The 20,451-nt window shown below is 36.4% G+C and overlaps 1 protein-coding gene across 2 annotated transcripts in view; it reads left to right on the forward strand.

Moving 5' to 3' along the window:
• Nucleotides 1–20,451, forward strand: part of RNLS (renalase, FAD dependent amine oxidase) — a 281,833-nt gene that overhangs the window by 14,463 nt on the left and 246,919 nt on the right. Inside the window, exons 2-4 of one of the 2 annotated variants that reach the window (XM_053692212.1) lie at nucleotides 10,096–10,201; nucleotides 13,029–13,171; nucleotides 15,702–15,863. In XM_053692212.1, the coding sequence (XP_053548187.1) occupies nucleotides 10,096–10,201; nucleotides 13,029–13,171; nucleotides 15,702–15,863 (411 nt within the window). The remainder of the gene's footprint in view (nucleotides 1–10,095; nucleotides 10,202–13,028; nucleotides 13,172–15,701; nucleotides 15,864–20,451) is intronic. The other variant, XM_053692214.1, reaches the window with a different exon arrangement.

Genomic DNA, 20,451 nt, shown 5'->3' on the forward strand with positions numbered 1-20,451 from the left:
CTCTCAGACGGAACATGCCACTGAACCCTCCCTAACCGACTCCCGGGAAGGTGCGACCGACCTATGGAGTAGTGATAGAGCCTCAGGGAAGAAGTCTGTTCCTGTGAATAAGCAGCAGAGTAGTAGGCGACGATCCAACAGAGAGGGTTTATCGAATCCCTGGTCATCAACTGGAGTAGCTGTCCCTTTCATATGTCACTGGCTCGATACGGACTGGTCACCCAGGAGAGGCATGGGTTAATCAATCATATGGACTTACTTCCTTAAACAAAGGTGTGGACATTCCTGTTTTATTCTAAGGTCCACTTTTTTTGTGTGTGTGTTTTGTTCCTATATGTTTTTGGGCCCTTCCTGCCTTTGTGGATCCCCATATCTATATGGCTTAGCACTACTGAGCCTGATGTACTCAGTTTGTTACCCACGTGGACGCTCTCCACTTCTGTTTTAGCTTAATTATTTACACAGTCACAGTTCTGATTTTACATGGACGGTAATAAGATAACCTCATTGATTCTTTTACACCCAGACCTATTAGAGGGGAATAGCTTTCTCACTCCTGTTGTACGGGCTTTAATGATGACTCTCCTGTTTATTATATTATGGGGGTATATGATGTTTTACAGTAGGGATGTGATGTCATGTTATACTTAAAGGATGACCATTAGTATATAAGGTTGGATAGATCATATTAGATATTGTTGCTAGATGCCTATGTATATTTTTTCCCCTCCTTTTTAATGATCTTATTTGTTAGTTACTGTTGATGCTCCACGAGGGATATAGGAAGCAGCTTCAATATGGAACAGGTTTCTTGAAATACTATAGTGGTTTGTTTAATAGACATATCATTTAACCTGACCTTTTTATTTGCTTGGTGTGAATGTACATTTGGACTAGGACCTTTACTTTACCTGTTCCTGGTTCACAGCTATTTCAAATCTTATGCTCTTATACTTATTATATTATATTATACTTATATATTATTAAATTTGGGTCCTTAACCAATGCCAGTTCTATTTTATTCTGTCTTATGTCTACATTTGAACCTGTATTACATCTATAACCTGTTTTGCTCAATGCTAAATGTATATGTATTTTAGTCAACATACCTACCGGATGTATCTATACCTACCCCATCCTCTCTTGTGAATGCTTACTACCGACATTCCTTTTTCTACCACCCATCCCTCCACAATTCCATGTCAATATTCTAATAGCCCTATACTACTCCCCCTAGACAAATATACTTTGTACCCTCTCCATATCATAGTATATTCACTAGCCCAACTAGAAACCATATCACTTTACCTACCCCCCCTCCCTTCTATACGAGTGGCTTGGGCCCTCTGACTCCCTTCCCCCCAATACCCCCTAAAAGAAAAAGAAGTTCCATATACAAATACGAGGTTAGCTACTAATTGTATAAGTTTTCTATTCTGACACATATTTGTGCATAGGTATGTAGAATATGATGATCGTCTTAGTATAATATTATAACTGAGGTCCTCAGTTATCCAACCTCAAAATCAATGTGCTTTATGTGGATCCAAATGACAGATTTTACTGCCTATACTGTTTATTTGTTGACAATTGTTTGTGTCCATAACTAAATTGTAACCTTGTTGTTTTTCTTATTTTTTCTCATCACTTTTGAAACCTCAATAAAAACACAATTTAAAAAAAAATAAAAAAATAAAAAATTGATACATAATAGATACAAATATATCATTTTGAATGTTTCTATATAGAATATTGCATAATTCGAATATTACATTTAAAGAAAGCATTAGAAATACTATTACAAATAAAAATTCGAATTTTTCTAAATGAAATGAATATTTTCGAATGTAATCGTAAAATTCGAAACCGAACATTCGAAAATCGAATGTTAGAATGTTATGTAAACATTCTAAATTCGATTCTAACGAACAAATGTGTTAAAATTCGTTTTGTTTTTCGAATGTTGCAAAACATTCGCCCATCCCTACTCTGTACCTTCGAACCTATTAGAGAAAAATAGGATAATTTTAAAAACAGTATTTTAATATTTCAATATGGTTGGTATTGTTGAAGTGTTGTTGTTGAGATATATATATATATATATATATATATATATATATATATATATATATATATATATATATATATATATATAGTAGTTTAATATTTCAATATGGTTGGTATTGTTCAAGTGTTGTTGTTGTGTTACATATATATATATATATATATATATATATATATATATATATATATATATATATATATATATATATATTCCCCCGCCTCTTCTCTCCCTCCACACTCCCCCAACTCTGCCTTTTTATATAAAAAAAAGGGAAGCTTTTTATAACTAGCTGTAAAAATGAAACTAGTTTCTTGGAATGTGGGGGGGGGGGTGTTGACATCCCCAATCAAGTGAAAAAATATACTTAAACAGACCATATATTATGTTCTTGCAGGAACTACATTTAAAAGCAGGTGAAATTGATAAGCTAGAGGTAAACTGGATAAAAGAAATTGTAGCAACACCATGTGATAAACGGAGCCGGGGTGTAGCCATTCTATTTAATAAAAGCCTGGATTATGAGATAATAAGACATGAACTGGACCCAGCAGGGTGTTATATTATCATACAGGTCCAGATAGAGAAGACTAAATGGTCATTTTGTAATATATACGGACCTAATAAACTTGATAAGGAATTTTGGAGTAAATTGGAAATTAAATTATTTCTATTGCGGGGACACAATTTGATAATTATGGGAGATTTTAATATGACAAGGAACCCTGGTATGGATAGATTTGGGCAAACTAATAAACAAATTCATGCACAAGACTCCAAGATATTCAGAAAGTTTATTAAAACATTACAGGTGAAAGATATCTGGAGGTTACAACATCCAGATGAACATAATTTCGCCTGTGAATCCAGAGCCTATAATTTTTTTTCCAGAATAGATTTGTTCTTAATTGATAAGGTACTGCTAAATCGGGATATGGATTCAAGAATTAATGAGATCCTTCTTTCAGATCACGCGATTATCAGTCTGCAAATCATGTCAAGGAAAATAATACCTAAAAATAATTTCGGGTTTCCAAAGTTTATGAGCAATAGTATCCAATTTTGTAATTGGTTGATCAAAACGTGGAAAGACTATCTGAAAATAAATGCTGCATACATTGAGAAACCCAACATTTTATTTGAGGCAGGTAAAGCGGTACTTAGGGGGGAGGTTATGGCATACATGTGTAAGTTAAAAAAGAAAAATCGCGCAAGGGAACTACAACTAGCGAGTCAATTAAAAAACCGCTTATACTCTGTATTTAAATAACCCCCAGACAATTACATGGGATAAGTATATTCAGGCTAAGGCAGAAAAATAAGTTTTTTTGAAACGAAAATGGGCTATGGAAAGCTTAAAAGATAGGGCATTCTTTCAGGGACAGCAATGGATCTCTGCTATGTATCTATTAAAACTAGTTAAATGTAAAAAAAACAAGAATATAATTAACATAAGGGAAGGAGATAAAAAGTATACACAGGCCTCAGAAATTAGGCTGGCATTTTTTAGATTTTATCAAAAGTTATACACATCAGAACCAATAGAGGTAGGGGAGAAAGGGAGATTCTAGCAAAAGATTAAAGTACCAAAGATCTCTGCAGAGGTACTACAAACTATAAACCAAGAAATTACTGAGGCAGAAGTCTTGATGGTGATCAAAAAGATAAAATTCAATAAAGCTGGGGGCCTAGATGGTTTTTTCACATAATTTTATAAAATTATCAAGCAAGAGGTGGCGGGAACATTAGTCCAATTTTTTAATGTCTACACCAGAATTTTTATTGTTTTAAAAGATAGATAATCCCTTTATTACCCATTCCCCAGTTTTGCATAACCAACACTGTTATATTAATATACTTTTTACCTCTGTGATTATCTTGTATCTAAGCCTCTGCAAACTGCCCCTTTATTTCAGTTCTTTTGACAGACTTGCAGTTTAGCCAATCAGTGCCTGCTCCCAGATAACTTCACGTGCACGAGCACAGTGTTATCTATATGAAATACATGAACTAACACCCTCTAGTGGTGAAAAACTGTTAAAATGCATTCTGAAAAGAGGTGGCCTTCAAGGTCTAAGAAATTAGCATATGAACCTCCTAGGTTAAGCTTTCAACTAAGAATACCAAGAGAACAAAGCAAAATTGCTGATGAAAGTAAATTGGAAAATTGTTTAAAATTACATGCTCTATCTGAATCATGAAAATTTATTTTGGCCTAGACTGTCCCTTTAAAAATAATATGCACTCAAAATATTTTGCTGACTCTACAGTCACCTTAATTCATAAGAAAGAAAAAAAACGGGATGAACTTTGCTCCTATATACTGATGGTAATCATAGCAGAGAGGTTAAAAAAAGCATTGGGGGATATTATACACACAGACCAGGCAGGATTTATGCCAGGAAGGAATGTCGTGAGAAATATTAGACGTTTACTTTTAACCTTGGATTATTATCACAACAGAGATCAGAGAAATAAGAAACAAAAAAGGGGAGATATGGCACTGTTAGCGATAGAAGCAGAGAAAGCGTTTGACGCTATTAATTGGGACCTCTTATTTACTGCATTAACAAAGTTCAGTATCCAAGGTAACATACTTAATATGATTAAACTTATATATAATAAACCCAGATCACAACTGCTGGTAAATTCCGAACTCTCGCAACATATCACTCTGCATAAGGGGACATGGCAAGGATGTCCGTTATCGCCCCTTTTGTTTAACATTTGGCTGGAACCTCTGGCAATCTGCCTGAGGCAAGAATTAGAGGGTATCAAAATTGGTAAACAGAAAGTAGTAATTTCTTTATACGCGAATGATATAATCTTATTTCTATATAATATGTCTAAAAGTATTCCGAAATGCTTAGAAATTATAAATAACTATAGTAAGTTCTCTGGATATAGAATGAATATGAAAAAGTCAGAATTACTATGGATTTTTTAAACCGATTATAGTTATAGAAACCATGGATTTCAAGAAGTCCATCATATAAAATACCTAGGTCTTAATTTGAGTAAAAATCCCAATGAATGGTACCATCTTAACTATAAAGATGTATTGGGCAGGTTGCCGGAGGAGCTAGCGAGATGGAAAGGGCATAACCTTTCATTATCAGCAAAGATTATGCTAATTAAAACAATTGTTTTCCCAAAAATTCTGTTTTTATTACAAAACTTACCTTTGTTTATAACAAGGGTAGATCTACTTAAATATGATAAAACCATAGCACAATTTTTGTGGAACAAAAAGAAACCCCGACTAGCAGCAGACAAGTTGATACAACGTAAGAAAGAAGGGGTTCTAGCGCTCCCTTGTCTTAAATATTATAACTGGGTAACAATGGAAAAATTCGCAGTAGATAGGCTGACAGCAGGAGAATACATAACATACTATAAATTAGAGTCATAAATAATTGCCCCATTTGATCTTAAGGCAGTATTTATTACATCTTGAACGAAAGAAAACCCCAAGCAATATCAGTGAGATGCTGACCTTCGCTAATATTATTACGGCATGGCAAAAATACTGCACCATAATGAACTGTCAATTTCAAGTATCACAATATTGTCCAATAGTAGGCATGGAGGACTTTGCACCAGGCATATATGATCAGAATTTTAAAGAGTGGAAAAGGAAGGACCTAATTTATTTTACACAGCTTAAACAAGAGGGTACACAGGGTATACAATCATTTATGGAGATAGCGGCAACATTTCAGCTACCATTGAAAAACTTTTATGCATATCTGCAGATTAGGAGCTATATTAATCAGCTATGCCACTTATATGGTAGGGATTGGAACCTACAGGGAATAGAATCAGGTCTTGTACTATATAGAGGTGGGGTAAGATCAATTGCAGTATGGTATAACTTATTAATGGCTAAACTGGGGGCTATCCACATAGACAAGATTAAAGTATATATGAATAAGTTATTTCCTCAGATTCAGCAACAAAAGTGTCTTCGTAATTTGGAAGTAAGTTCGGGTGTTTGTAGCTGGAAGGAATCTCAATTCAAATTATTAAATAACTTCTATTTAACTCCTGATAGAATAAATAAATGGGCAAATAAAGCACAACACTACATATGTTATAAATGCAAGGCAGAAAAGGCGGATATTATACACTGCTTATGAGAATGCCCAAAAATTAAACAGTTTTGGGGGAAAGTGAATTATTGGCTTCATAAATTCATACATGTTAAAATCTCTGTTACCAATAAATGCCTTCCTTCTCTTTGATGACTGTGCAAAGAAAGGAGATAAACAACAGATAAACATGACTATCATGGCAGCACGTAATATAATATTCAGAAAGTGGAAGGCTGCAAAAGCCCCCAGACTAAATGTATTGGTAAATACCATGAAAACACAGATGTCCATTGAGATACGTGATGTCAAACCTTGTACAGAGAAACGATTAAAAATCTTCTCCAAATAGATAAATATAATTAAGGAATGGCCCCTTACAGCACAGATTCAATTTATCTATCCTCTGTGGAATACACCTGAATTTATACTTCTAATATTAAAAAAAATTCTCCCACAACAGTGGGGATCTAGGGACCTCTATTAATTAAAATAAGGGATTTTCTGGGGGTTGGGAGAGGCAGGGGGACCTGTTTTTTTTTTCTTAGTTTAAAGGGAAAAGAAAATGACATTTTCCAAAGAGGTATATAGTTAAAGGTATAAATTATTATTTTTCTTGTAAAAACAAATCTGATAATTGTATGTTAGAGGTGTTAAAATATTATGGTATTAATGTCAAAGGTGATGTTTTTGTTGTGCTATATGGTGTTTTGATGCTTGTTTGTTAGGAAATGGTATCCATGCAGGGTTATAGAAGATATTATGGTAATCAGTAAAATAAAATAGCATGTGTAAAGGCTGTGACACACTGCAAGCGATGCGGCGCGAGGCAAAGCAGCTGCTTTGCTCCGCATCGCTTCTGAAGTTCAAATATTTCATCTCTGAGCGCTTAGCTACGCGACCTGACGCAGCAGAGTGCTCAGAGATGAAAAGGCAAGACACACTGAGCGCGCACAGCTGCATCTACACGCTGCGCGTCGCTCTGCTTGCAGTGTGTCACAGCCTTAATACTGGTCTTTTGCTGGTGGAAACTGCATGCAATTTATCTTACGTATGTTGATTTATAACGGGGAATATAGACTATGGCTGATCTTTAGTCATGCAATATGAGCTACATTTTTCTTTTGTCTCACATGAAACATACTGCCCACTGTACCAGACTAATACTCACGGCCATATTGGAACTTCACACGACCCTATATGAACTGTAAACTGTCACTATGCTTCTAGAAAATAGAGCGCCAATAAGGAACATAGGATTGTCCCTCACATTAGGCAGACTAATAAAAAATGATATGCCCCATGGCTAATAAGAGAAGCGTGGCAGTGTGGCATGTCACAGTGCATAAAACACTACCCATACACATGAAAAAGGAGCTCCAGTGCTGAGAGGGATACACCGGGGAATCCTATATAAATCCCACATAATTATAAGCTGCTCAAAGTAGAAAAGGAGTGCCGAGCCCAACCAAGACCTTATCGACCTTAATTCCCATAGAAATGAGAAATCCACAAACCGCACTGCCGCGCTTCTCTTATTAGCCATGGGGCATATAATTTTTTATTTGTCTGCCTAATGTGAGGAACAATCCTATATTCCTTATTGGCGCTCTATTTTCTAGAATCATAGTGACAGTTTACAGTTCATATAGGGTCGTGTGAAGTTCTAATATGGACGCGAGTCTGGTACAGTGGGCAGTATGTTTCATGTGAGACTGCTCTAGTCATATCGGACTCGTTAGTCGCCGGTCACAATATCTCATAAAGATCTTTGTAAAACAATCCGTAGGTCGCTTAGTGACAGTGCGAGTCAGTCCCAATAAACCAGCAGCCTGCTGTGGAACAGTTACGGGTAGTCCGGGACCGGCTCCTTCCATTGTCCCCCGCCCCCCATAAAAACAACGGACTCTCACAGTTTTTAAATCGCGGCAGTGCGGCTTGTGGATTTCTCATTTCTATGGGAGATAAGGTCGATAAGGTCTTGGTTGGGCTCGGCAAATGTTGTTGTTTTCTGCCCGGAATCAACTTCACCCAGCAGTGATTCTAACCTACTCCCAGCTGATGAGTGGCAAAAACCACGAAACAGCTGTCCTGGGATGGTTATGAATCACTGCACTAACCCTAGCTAAGTTTATAAGCTGTGTGAACAGCGATACTTTGGCGTAAAGGGAACCTGCTGAAAAGCAGACTGAAGTAAAAAGGTGTGTCATTGTGTACTTAATTTGCATATATTACCCAGAATCCTTTGCTGCATTTGAAACAATGTAATTCAGAGATTTTCTGTGGGTAAACAAGCCTCTGGGCCTGTCTAGATTTGTTAATGAACTACACAATGAGTTATTTTTTCTATATTTTGTGCGTAGTGGAGGATTTTAAACTCACCTTTTATCTCCCCCTAATTTAAAATGTTGTTGTTTTCTGCCCGGAATCAACTTCACCCAGCAGTGATTCTAACCTACTCACAGCTGATGAGTGGCAAAAACCACGAAACGGCTGTCCTGGGATGGTTATGAATCACTGCACTAACCCTAGCTAAGTTTATAAGCTGTGTGAACAGCGATAGTTTGGCGTAAAGGGAACCTGCTGAAAAGCAGACTGAAGTAAAAAGGTGTGTCATTGTGTCCTTAATTTGCATATCTTACCCAGAATTCTTTGCTGCATTGGAAACAATGTAATTCAGAGGTTTTCTGTGGGTAAACAAGCCTCTGTGCCTGTCTAGATTTGTTAATGAACTACACAATGAGTTATGTTTTTGATATTTTGTGCGTAGTGGAGGATTTTAAACTCACCTTTTATCTCCCCCTAATTTAAAATGTTTTTTTCTGCCCGGAATCAACTTCACCCAGCAGTGATTCTAACCTACCCCCAGCTGATGAGTGGCAAAAACCACGAAACAGCTGTCCTGGGATGGTTATGAATCACTGCATTAACCCTAGCTAAGTTTATAAGCTGTGTGAACAGCGATACTTTGGCGTAAAGGGAACCTGCTGAAAAGCAGACTGAAGTAAAAAGGTGTGTCATTGTGTACTTAATTTGCATATCTTACCCAGAATCCTTTGCTGCATTGAAAACAATGTAATTCAGAGGTTTACTGTGGTTTAACAAGCCTCTGGGCCTGTCTAGATTTGTTAATGAACTACACAATGAGTTATTTTTTCTATATTTTGTGCGTAGTGGAGGATTTTAAACTCACCTTTTATCTCCCCCTAATTTAAAATGTTGTTGTTTTCTGCCTGGAATCAACTTCACCCAGCAGTGATTCTAACCTACTCCCAGCTGATGAGTGGCAAAAACCACGAAACAGCTGTCCTGGGATGGTTATGAATCACTGCACTAACCCTAGCTAAGTTTATAAGCTGTGTGAACAGCGATACTTTGGCATAAAGGGAACCTGCTGAAAAGCAGACTGAAGTAAAAAGGTGTGTCATTGTGTCCTTAATTTGCATATCTTACCCAGAATCCTTTGCTGCATTGAAAACAATGTAATTCAGAGGTTTTCTGTGGGTAAACAAGCCTCTGGGCCTGTCTAGATTTGTTAATGAACTACACAATGAGTTATTTATATATATATATATATATATATATATATATATATATATACATACTGTGTGTATATGTGTATGTATATATATATATATATAATTGTTTTGGTAGCATAAGCACATATGCTGTGCATGCTCTATGAACCCTTATCTATCTAAGCATGCATAGCGTTTGAATGCTGGTGCACTGGGCAATGTCACTATAAATGCATATGACACTGAAACACTAATTACTTTTACCAGATTCTATTATTTTTGTTATATGTCCAGCATGTCTCAGGTACTATAGTTTTTCTATGCTTCGAGGCTGAATTGTAATTTAGATACGCACATATGCCCATATTCTCGGAGGATTATATATTTATATGAAACAAAATTACATTTTGCTTTGAATTTCTAGGAGGACGAATGTCTACAAGCCGATGTCCCTCAAATCCAAACTGTACAGTTGACTTAGGAGCTCAGTACATTACAGTCACCCCTCATTATGCTCAGAAACACAAAAGGTCAGTTATTAAATAGTTCTCTTTCTCCTTTTTTTTTGTCAGACCCATCTGATGTCCCAGTGCCATGTTATTATTTGTTGGTAACAGGAGATTTTTGTAGCTCATTTTTAATTGGGTCCTTTTTAACTTGGCGTTGCTAAGATACAGTATTAAAGGGACATTGAACAAATCGTGTCTGTTGAGTTGCTATAGAATAACATGTCAGCCACGTCTAAACATTTTTAAAACAAATTAACATTGTGTTTGCTGCAATTGTTTTACAGTAGCCAAACTCCACCCACCACTTGCCTTATACAGAGGAGCCAATCTGGCTGAGTCTGAAAATGACAAGGGTAGTCTTGGTCATAATGTTAGTATAAAGTGCATTGTTTTTGTCCTTGATACGTGTGCAGTTCCACCTGTGAGAAAAAGAAAATCAGAGCTAAATTACATGAAAAGGAGGGTAAATATATAGTGAAAATAGTTTGCAAAGCTGTTTTACTAAGCTTAACTAAACATTTTATGTAAATATCTTAAAGGGACACTGAACCCACATTTTTTCTTTCATGATTCAGATAGAGCATGCAATTTTCTAATTTACTCCTATTATCCATTTTTGGTTTACAACCTGGGTTGTGCTTGCTGATTGGTGGCTAAATCAACTCACCAAGAAACAAGTGCTGTCCATGGTCTGAACCAAAAATGATCTGGCTCTTTAGCTTAGATGCCTTCTTTTTCAAATAAAGATAGCAAGAGAACGAAGAAAAATTGACAATAGGAGTAATTTAGAAAGTTGTTTAAAATTGCATGCTCTATCTGAATCACGAAAGAAACAAATGTGGGTTTAGTATCCCTTTAAGGTGTTTACTGTCCCTTTAATTTTAGAAGAATAGTTGGAAATGGCCAGGATGGTATTTTTAACAATCCCAGATAGACTAGAGTCACACTGTAATGTTTTTATTTGGAGATTGGTGTTTTTTTTTAGTATTTCAGCTTTTGCATGCTACCTCTCTGCACTTGTAACTTTATATTAAAAGGATATGAAACCAAACATTTTCTTTTGTGATTCAGACAGAGCAAACAATTTAAAAAAAAGTTTTCATATTAATTATTTTATCCAATTTGCGTCATTTCCATGGTATTCTTTGTTGAATAAATACCTAAATAGGTATCTGGAGCACTTACACGGCAGGAAATACTGCTGCCTTCTAGTGCTCTTGCAATTGGGTACCATTCTTCCAAAACTGCAGCCATCTAGTGCTCCAAACACGTGGACAAGGTTACATCCCTGCTTTTCATTCAAAGATACCAAGAGAAGAAAGAAAGTTTAATAATAAAAGTGAATTAGAAAGCTGTTTTTAAGTTTAGGTGTAGAAAGGGGATAGGCTGTGGTTGTCATTATTTAACTTGAATCACTCTGTCCTGATACAAAGCTATGTTGGCACCCATTTACCTGCTTTTATTTACTTTAGTTTTCTATCATACATGTTTAGACAAGTTAAGAATACTTGTTTGCATCAAAAAGTTGTTGCTAACGTTGTATTAAACTTAGACGAAGTTTTGTGCACAACTAGCCCATAGGGTTGCCAGGCGACCAGTATTGAATTCGACACTTCAGTATTCCGCGCCGGCCCCCTGTCCGGTGCAACCAATTGTGCTACAGCAGGGAATGTCAATCACCCCTAACGAGTGAGTGTCAGGTAGCTTGATCACGTCACCTAAGCAAAAGAAAGTTTCTGCTTCTTAAATATGTGGCAGCAGGCTCTCTTGCGCTAACCTGCTCCATATGGCCGAAAAAGCCGCAAATGCAGCTTTATAAATTTAGCCCTATGTGTGTTTCTGTTAGAGAAATAAGGGATACATCCTTCCTGTTACTAGCAAGGGAATACTTTCACTGCTTAGTTGTGACAAATACATGTAGCAGGGTCTAGGGCAAGGCCTAAAGTCCTTAGTTTGACCCCCACATACCCCCTTGCTCTGTCCCCTGCAGCATTTCTGTGGAGGACTAGTGGTAATCATACTAGTCTGTACAATAGGACAGAAGCTTACTGGCTGATAAGAAAGATTCCCACAGTTCCATTGGTGGATAGTCACTCATCCCACAAGAATAGCAACAAAAAAAGTGTTTATTTTTCGGATAGAGCATACACTTTGAAGAAAATTTCCAGTTTACGTCTATTATCAATTTTGTTTCATTCTCTTGGTATCCTTTTTTGAAGGAGCAGCAATCACCACTGGGAACTAGCTGAACACATCGGTAAGCCAATGACAAGAGGCATAAATGTGCAGCCACAAATCAGCAGCTAGCTCTCATCTCTTGAGCCTCTCAGTATGCTTTTCAACAAAGGATACCAATAGAATAGAAGAAAGTTCTTTAAAATAATATGCTCTATCTGGGTTTCATATCCCTTTAAGCACAGTAACAGCTCATTTTTGTTGTTGTTTTGTTTTAAAAAAACTATATGTTTAAAATACACTTTCCAGTTGTGTTCTATTATCAAACTTGCTTCTTTCTGTTGGTATCCTTTGTTGAAGGAGCACTCTACTCAAAGCTCACTGAATAATTCAGGTGAGCCAATGACAAAAGATATATAAATGTTCAGCCACCAATCAGCAGCTAGCTCCCAATAGTGTATTGCTGTCCTGAGCTACCTAAGTATGCTTTTCAACAAAGGATATTGAGTACAAAGCAAATTAGATAGTAGAAGTACATTGGAAAGTTGTGTAAAATTCCATGCTCTATCTGAATCATGATAGTTTTATTTTGACTTAAATTTCCCTTTTAATGGAACACAAACTGTCTGTCTCTCTTTATTTTTATTTTTTATTTATTTATCTTTTTTTTCAGATTTTATGATGAGCTTCTGGCACAAGGCATTTGTAAGCCTTTGAATTCTGTAGTAGAAGGAATGGTGATGAAAGATGGATCTTATAATTTGGTTACACCCCAAGGAGTGTCATCAATTGTTAAGTATTACCTCGGACAGTCAGGTAACACATTTTATTCAATTTAATTATGTCAAAATTAATTGTGTAGGTGCCCAATGTTGCTCCTATTTTAAATCCACAAATTATTTTGACTATTTTTTTACATAAATAAAGTTTCTGCATTCTTCAAAGGTCTGATAAAAGCATAAAATTGTTAGCATACAATACCAATTTAAATAAGGGGCACCAGAATTTATCATCTGTAGATTATAATTGTCCCTAAGTATGATAGGTAAGGTTGGGCTTATGTCTAGTTTTCAGGGACCATGTCAGACTGTTTGCACAATACTAAAATCAGACTAGCTGACTTAGATAATTACATTATTTTTGGTACATTAGTGAGAGCCTCGCTGTATAAATTTGAGATTTAGAAGAGCTAAATTGTTTTTACATAGGTAGTTTGTGAACACATTTAATCCGTGTCAAAATTGGCACAAGTGTCTAATTCTCCATGTAATGGTAATATGAAACACAAAAATTGGTAAAGAAATTATCAAGATTGATGAGAGCTGAAGGAATAGAGAGAATGTCATACCTCTAAAAGTATCCACCCCCCTAATTTAAGAAATATTCAGCTAGATTACGAGTTTTGTGGTAAGAGGGGTGCGGTGCTAACTTGCACATTATTGTCACCGCTCACTTCCCTACATCGCTGGTATTACAGGTTTTCATAAACCCGGCGTTATTAGGCAAGAAGTGAGCGTAGAGCAAAATTGTGCTCCATACCGCACTCCAATACCAGCGCTGCTGAAAGTTGCGGTGAGCTGGTTTAACATGCTCGTGCACAATTTCCCCATAGACATCAATGGGGAAAGCCGGCTGAAAAAAAGTCTAACACCTGCAAAAAAGCAGCGTAAAGCTCCCTATAGGGAAACTAAATTTATGTTTACACCTAACACCCTAACATGAACCCCGAGTCTAAACACCCCAATCTTACACTTATTAACCCGTAATCTGCCGCCCCCGACATCGCTGACACCTACATTATACTTATGAACCCCTAATTTGCTGTCCCCAACATCGCCGACACCTACATTATATTTATTAACCCCTAATCTGCTGCCCCCAACATCGCCGCCACCTACATAATGTTATTAACCAGTAATCTGCCACCCCAACGTCGCCGCCACTATAATAAACATATTAACCACTAAACCGCCGTACTCCCGCATCGCAAACACTAGTTAAATATTATTAACTCCTAATCTGCCGCCCCTAACTTCGCCGCCACCTACCTACATTTATTAACCCCTAATCTGCCGCCCCCAACATCGCCACCACTATACTAAATTTATTAACCCCTAAACCTAAGTCTAACCCTAACACCCCCTAACTTAAATATAATTCAAATAAATCTAAATAAAAATTCCTATCATTAACTAAATAATTCCTATTTAAAACTAACACTAATAGAAAATTATTAACCCCTAATCTGCTGCTCCGGACATCTTATTTTACAAGCAATTTATTTTAACTAGGTAGAATAGTTACTAAATAGTTATTAACTATTTACTAACTACCTAGCTAAAATAAATACAAATTTACCTGTAAAATAAGATGTCCGAAGCGGCAGATTAGGGGTTAATAATTTTCTATTAGTGTTTGCGATGCGGGAGGGCCTCTGTTTAGGGGTTAATAGGTAGTTTATGGGTGTTAGTGTACTTTTTAACACTTTAGTTATGAGTTTTGTGCTACAGCTTTGTAGCGTAAAACTCATAACTACTGACTTTAGATTGCATTACGAATCTTGTGGGATAGGCTGTACTGCTCACTTTTTGGCCTCCCAGAAAAAGCTTGTAATATCGGCGCTATGGAAGTCCCATTGAAAAAAGACTTTACGCAAATTGCGTAAGTTAATTTGCGTTAAGGCAAAAAAAGTGTGCAGTGCCCCTAAATCTGCAAGACTCGTAATACCAGCGGTAGTGAAAAAGCAGCGTTATGAGCTTTAACACTGCTTTTTCACTCATACCCCAAAACTCGTAATCTAGTTGATTGGTTTTAACTTGTAGATAAGAATGTTTTGCCACTTAAAATTTAACATTTTGACTTTTAAAGGGACATACAATCCATTTTTTATTTCATGATTCAGATAGAAAATGAAATTTTAGACAACTGTCTAATTTACTTCTATTTCCTGATTTGTTTTGTTCCATTGTTATCCTTTGTTGAAAAGCATACCTAGGTAGGCACAGCACTAATGCACTACTGAGATGATTGATGACTGCACATATATGCCTTTTTGTCATTGGCTTACCCAATGTGTTTAGCTAGCTCCCAGTAGTGAATTGATTCTTCTTTAACAAAAGATACCAAGAGAATTAATTACATTTGATAATAAAAGGTAAATTGGAAAGTTGTTTAAAATGGTATGCTCTATCTATAAAATTTGGGGGTTCATGTCCCTTTTAGAAAGGTCATTGCAAAATATATGTTTTTGTTTGGTTAGGAAATACATTTTCGAAATAAAATGATAGATAATCGCTCTGTTGGCTCTTTTAACAAAAGTAAAGTTAAATGTCTTTTCCATTTTAAGCAGGTGCTGATGTTTTTTACGAGCGCCACGTTACACACATAAACCTTCGAGACGGCGCATGGGAGGTCTGTAGAAAATCTGGGACACCAGAATCCTTTGACGTGGTTGTTCTTACTATGCCAGTACCACAGATTTTACAGCTTAAAGGTGACATTGAAAACTGTAAGTATTTCCATCAGCTATCAATTCATAAAAGCAAATATATAATTATGAGACAGGTGACACTAAACTAAATAAAAAGTACATTAATTAGAAGACCCTATGCAAAAATGTTATTGGACATAAAAGTCAATCCTATGCTATTTTAACCCACTTTACAATGCAATGTGCCTTTAAAAGAGGTTGATTTAGTTGTTTAAAGGGACATCAAACACAATTTGTTTCTTTCATGATTCAGAATAGAACATACAATTTTAAATAACTTTCCAATTTATTCTTCTATGATCAAATTTGCTTCATTCTCTTGGTATCCTTTGTTAAAGGAGCAGCAATGCACCTTTGGGAGCGAGCTGAACAAATCGGGTGGGCCATTGACAACCCGCATATATGTGAAACCACCAATCAGCAGCTATCCCTCAATAATGCATTGCTGCTCCTGAGCCTACCTACGTATTCTGTTTAAAAAAAGGATAAAACGAGAACAAAGCAAATGATATAATAGAAGTACATTGAAAAGTTTGATTTAATATGCATGTTCTGTCTGAATAATAAAAATGTAACTTTGACTTTATTGTCCGTTTTAATTTTGAGACCAACACTTCATGCACCTAGTGCAGAGCTCGGAGCACAGGCAGAAGCTGATTGGTTATTTATGTCTCTTTATAGAAATCATTAGTGACAACAACTTCTTTAGAATTTCCATATTTCTATACCATGTAAAAGTATTAGGTGACATCTGGACTATAGCATGTAAGAGGGTTATGTATATAATTGCACTTTACTTGATGAGATGATCCTTGCTTAGTTTTATTTTTAAATCATTGATATCTTATTGATTGATTTAACTTGCTTAATGTCATCACAACAGCATTAAAGGGGTGTACAAGTGCAAAAAGAAAATGCTTGAATGCGTTAGAGCGTTTATTATCAGGCCCAGATTGAGCATCGGGTATACCGGGCAAATGCCTGGTGGGCCGGAGCCAGTTAGCTTAGCTCCGCCCTGGACAGGCTCATCTGAACAACAAGATGGCCCTTTTCTGAGTTATTACCACTTTAAATCGCTTTAACCCTTTGTGCAGACAGTGCTTTCTTTTCTGTGTTGTGGACATGCCCTTTCTAGAAATACCATCCTACCTCTCGGGGCTCCCATGTGTTTCTTTTGCTTCGAGGGGGGGCGACAGTAAAGTGGTTTACCTCCTGGCGGAAACATCCTGTGCGGAGCCGCATCAATGGCTGCAGAATACTTATAGCGGCTGGTGGATTAGCGGTAGGAGGGCAGAGATCTTGCAGGAAGCCAGCTAACTGCAGGTGACACTAAACAGGATGTTGGAGGCCACAAGAGCCCCAGAGCAGGGGTATGAAGTGAAATAGGTCAGAATTGTAGCTTGTGGTACTCAGTTCTTTCACCTCCTCCCGGGTTCTACATCTTTGACGGACTGAAATGATGCCCCAGCCCTGGCTGTAGTGAAGGTAAAGGCTGTAGTAGCTGGCTGTGTTGCAGGCTTTTTGTGTATGTTTGCTTACAGTCTGGGAAGGCTCAGCTTTCAAACCAATTGTAACTTCAAATAGAATATTGCAGCAGTGACGTGTCCTGTCCCGTTATCAATGTTGTCGCATAGTAAAACAAAGCCTTCTGATGCATTGGAATTATGGGATAATTTAGACATACATCTTTGTGTATACTTAAAGGAATATGAAACCCAAAATATTTTTTTTATGATTCAGTTAGAAGTTTAATTTTTACTTAAATGACCTTTTAAAGGGACATGAAACCAAGATTTTTATTTCATGTAAAATTAAAAAACAAACAAAAAACTTTTCAATACTTCTGTTATCAGATTTTCTTTGTACTCTTGATATCCCTTACTGCAACATTATTTGTAGCTTTGTTATACAATGTTGCAAAACACTGCTGCCATAGAGTACTAAACATGTGCACACTCTTGAGCTCTTATGAGCCTACTTAGTTGTATTCTTCAATAAAAGATACAAAGTGAACAAAGCAAATTTGATAACAGAAGGAAATAGGAAAGTTGTTTAAAACATTCTATCCAAATCGTAAACGTTTAATATTGATTTTACTATGCTTTCTCAGTGGTTGCAGTATTATCAAATCTCCATTAGGTGGCAGAATCAATACACAGCACTGAATTCCTAATTTTGGTAATAAAAATGTGAGGCCGATTAAACAATGTATTTCACTGTAAGAATCTTACAATGAAAACCCTAGTTTTAGAAGATTTTGCCTGTAAACATGTTTTTAAATTAAGATCTAACTTCTAACCTTCATAATCTCTCTTGGCATTTTTAACTTGGTGCTTTGTGATAAAATACAGTAAATACAGGAACATCCCTCTTGGTTTGTACAAATATGTCTGATGCTTTGATGTTTATACTGAGAAACCAAGACTTAACAATATTTTATAAGGAAAAACAAAACAAACAAACTGTGATTATAATATGCATTTCCCAGCATCATGGAAACAGAACAACACTTCTTTTAACCTTTGTGCGTATTTTAAAAGCACAGCCAAATAATCCCTTATATAAACTATAATGAATGAGAAAGGAATGCAGTTTGTGACCCAGAGTTAGGATTAACATTTATTTGTTGGCGAATATTGTTTTTTTCCTTAATTTAGTCCCTCCAGCTATCAATACAACTAAATCCCTCCTGTACAGCTAAGCTCAACATAAATAAAATTATATCTCACATCTTCAAGAATTAGTAGATCAAATAAAACCAAGCAAAGATAGATCTGGGAACATCTGATGAATTCTTCCATTATAATATAAATAAATATATATATATGTGTGTGTGTATATGTATGTGTGTGTGTATGTGTATATATATATATGTATGTGTGTATATATATATATATATATATATATATATATATGTCTGTGTATGTGTATATATGTATATATGTATGTGTGTGTATATATATATATATGTGTATGTGTGTGTATATGTATATATATATATATATATGTATGTATATATATATATATATATATATATATATATATATATATATATATATATATATATATATATATATATATATATATATATATATATATATATATATATATATACAGTTGCAAGAACAAGTATGTGAACCCTTTGGAATGATATGGATTTCTGCACAAATTGGTCATAAAATGTGATCTGATCATCATCTAAGTCATAACAATAGACAATCACAGTCTTCTTAAACTAATAACACACAAAGAATGAAATGTTGCCATGTTTTTATTGAACACACCATGTAAGCATTCACAGTACAGGTGGAAAAAAGTATGTGAACCCCTAGACTAATGACATCTCCAAGAGCTAATTGGAGTGAGATGTCAGCCAACTGGAGTCCAATCAATGAGATGAGATTAGAGGTGTTGGTTACAGCTGCCCTGCCCTATAAAAAACACACACCAGTTCTGGGTTTGCTTTTCACAAGAAGCATTGCCTGATGTGAATGATGCCTCGCACAAAAGAGCTCTCAGAAGAACTACGATTAAGAATTGTTGACTTGCATAAAGCTGGAAAGGGTTATAAAAGTATCTCCAAAAGCTTTGCTGTTCATCAGTCCACGGTAAGACAAATTGTCTATAAATGGAGAAAGTTCAGCACTGCTGCTACTCTCCCTAGAAGTGGCCGTCCTGTAAAGATGACTGCAAGAGCACAGCGCAGACTGCTCAATGAGGTGAAGAAGAATCCTAGAGTGTCAGCTAAAGACTTACAAAAGTCACTGGCAAATGCTAACATCCCTGTTAGCGAATCTACAATACGTAAAACACTAAACAAGAATGGATTTCATGGGAGGATACCACAGAGGAAGCCACTGCTGTCCAAACAAAACATTGCTGCACATTTACAGTTTGCACAAGAGCACCTGGATGTTCCACAGCAGTACTGGCAAAATATTCTGTGGACAGATGAAACCAAAGTTGAGTTGTTTGGAAGAAACACACAACACTATGTGTGGCGAAAAAGAGGCACAGCACACCAACATCAAAACCTCATCCCAACTGTGAAGTATGGTGGTGGGGGCATCATGGTTTGGGGTTGCTTTGCTGCGTCAGGGCCTGGACGGATTGCTATCATCAAAGGAAAAATGAATTCCCAAATTTATCAAGACATTTTGCAGGAGAACTTAAGGCCATCTGTCTACCAGCTGAAGATCAACAGAAGATGGGTGTTGCAACAGGACAATGACCCAAAGCATAGCAGTAAATCAACAACAGAATGGCTTAAACAGAAGAAAATACGCCTTCTGAAGTGGCCGAGTCAGAGTCCTGACCTCAACCGGATTGAGATGCTGTAGCATGACCTCAAGAAAGCGATTCACACCAGACATCCCAAGAATATTGCTGAACTGAAACAGTTCTGTAAAGAGGAATGGTCATGAATTACTCCTGACCGTTGTGCACGTCTGATCTGCAACTACAGGAAACGTTTGGTTGAAGTTATTGCTGCCAAAGGAGGTTCAACCAGTTATTAAATCCAAGGGTTCACATACTTTTTCCACCTGCACTGTGAATGTTTACATGGTGTGTTCAATAAAAACATGGCAACATTTCATTCTTTGTG

This window comes from Bombina bombina, chromosome 9 (assembly GCF_027579735.1).
Source record: "Bombina bombina isolate aBomBom1 chromosome 9, aBomBom1.pri, whole genome shotgun sequence".
Classification (NCBI taxonomy): Eukaryota; Metazoa; Chordata; class Amphibia; order Anura; family Bombinatoridae; genus Bombina; species Bombina bombina.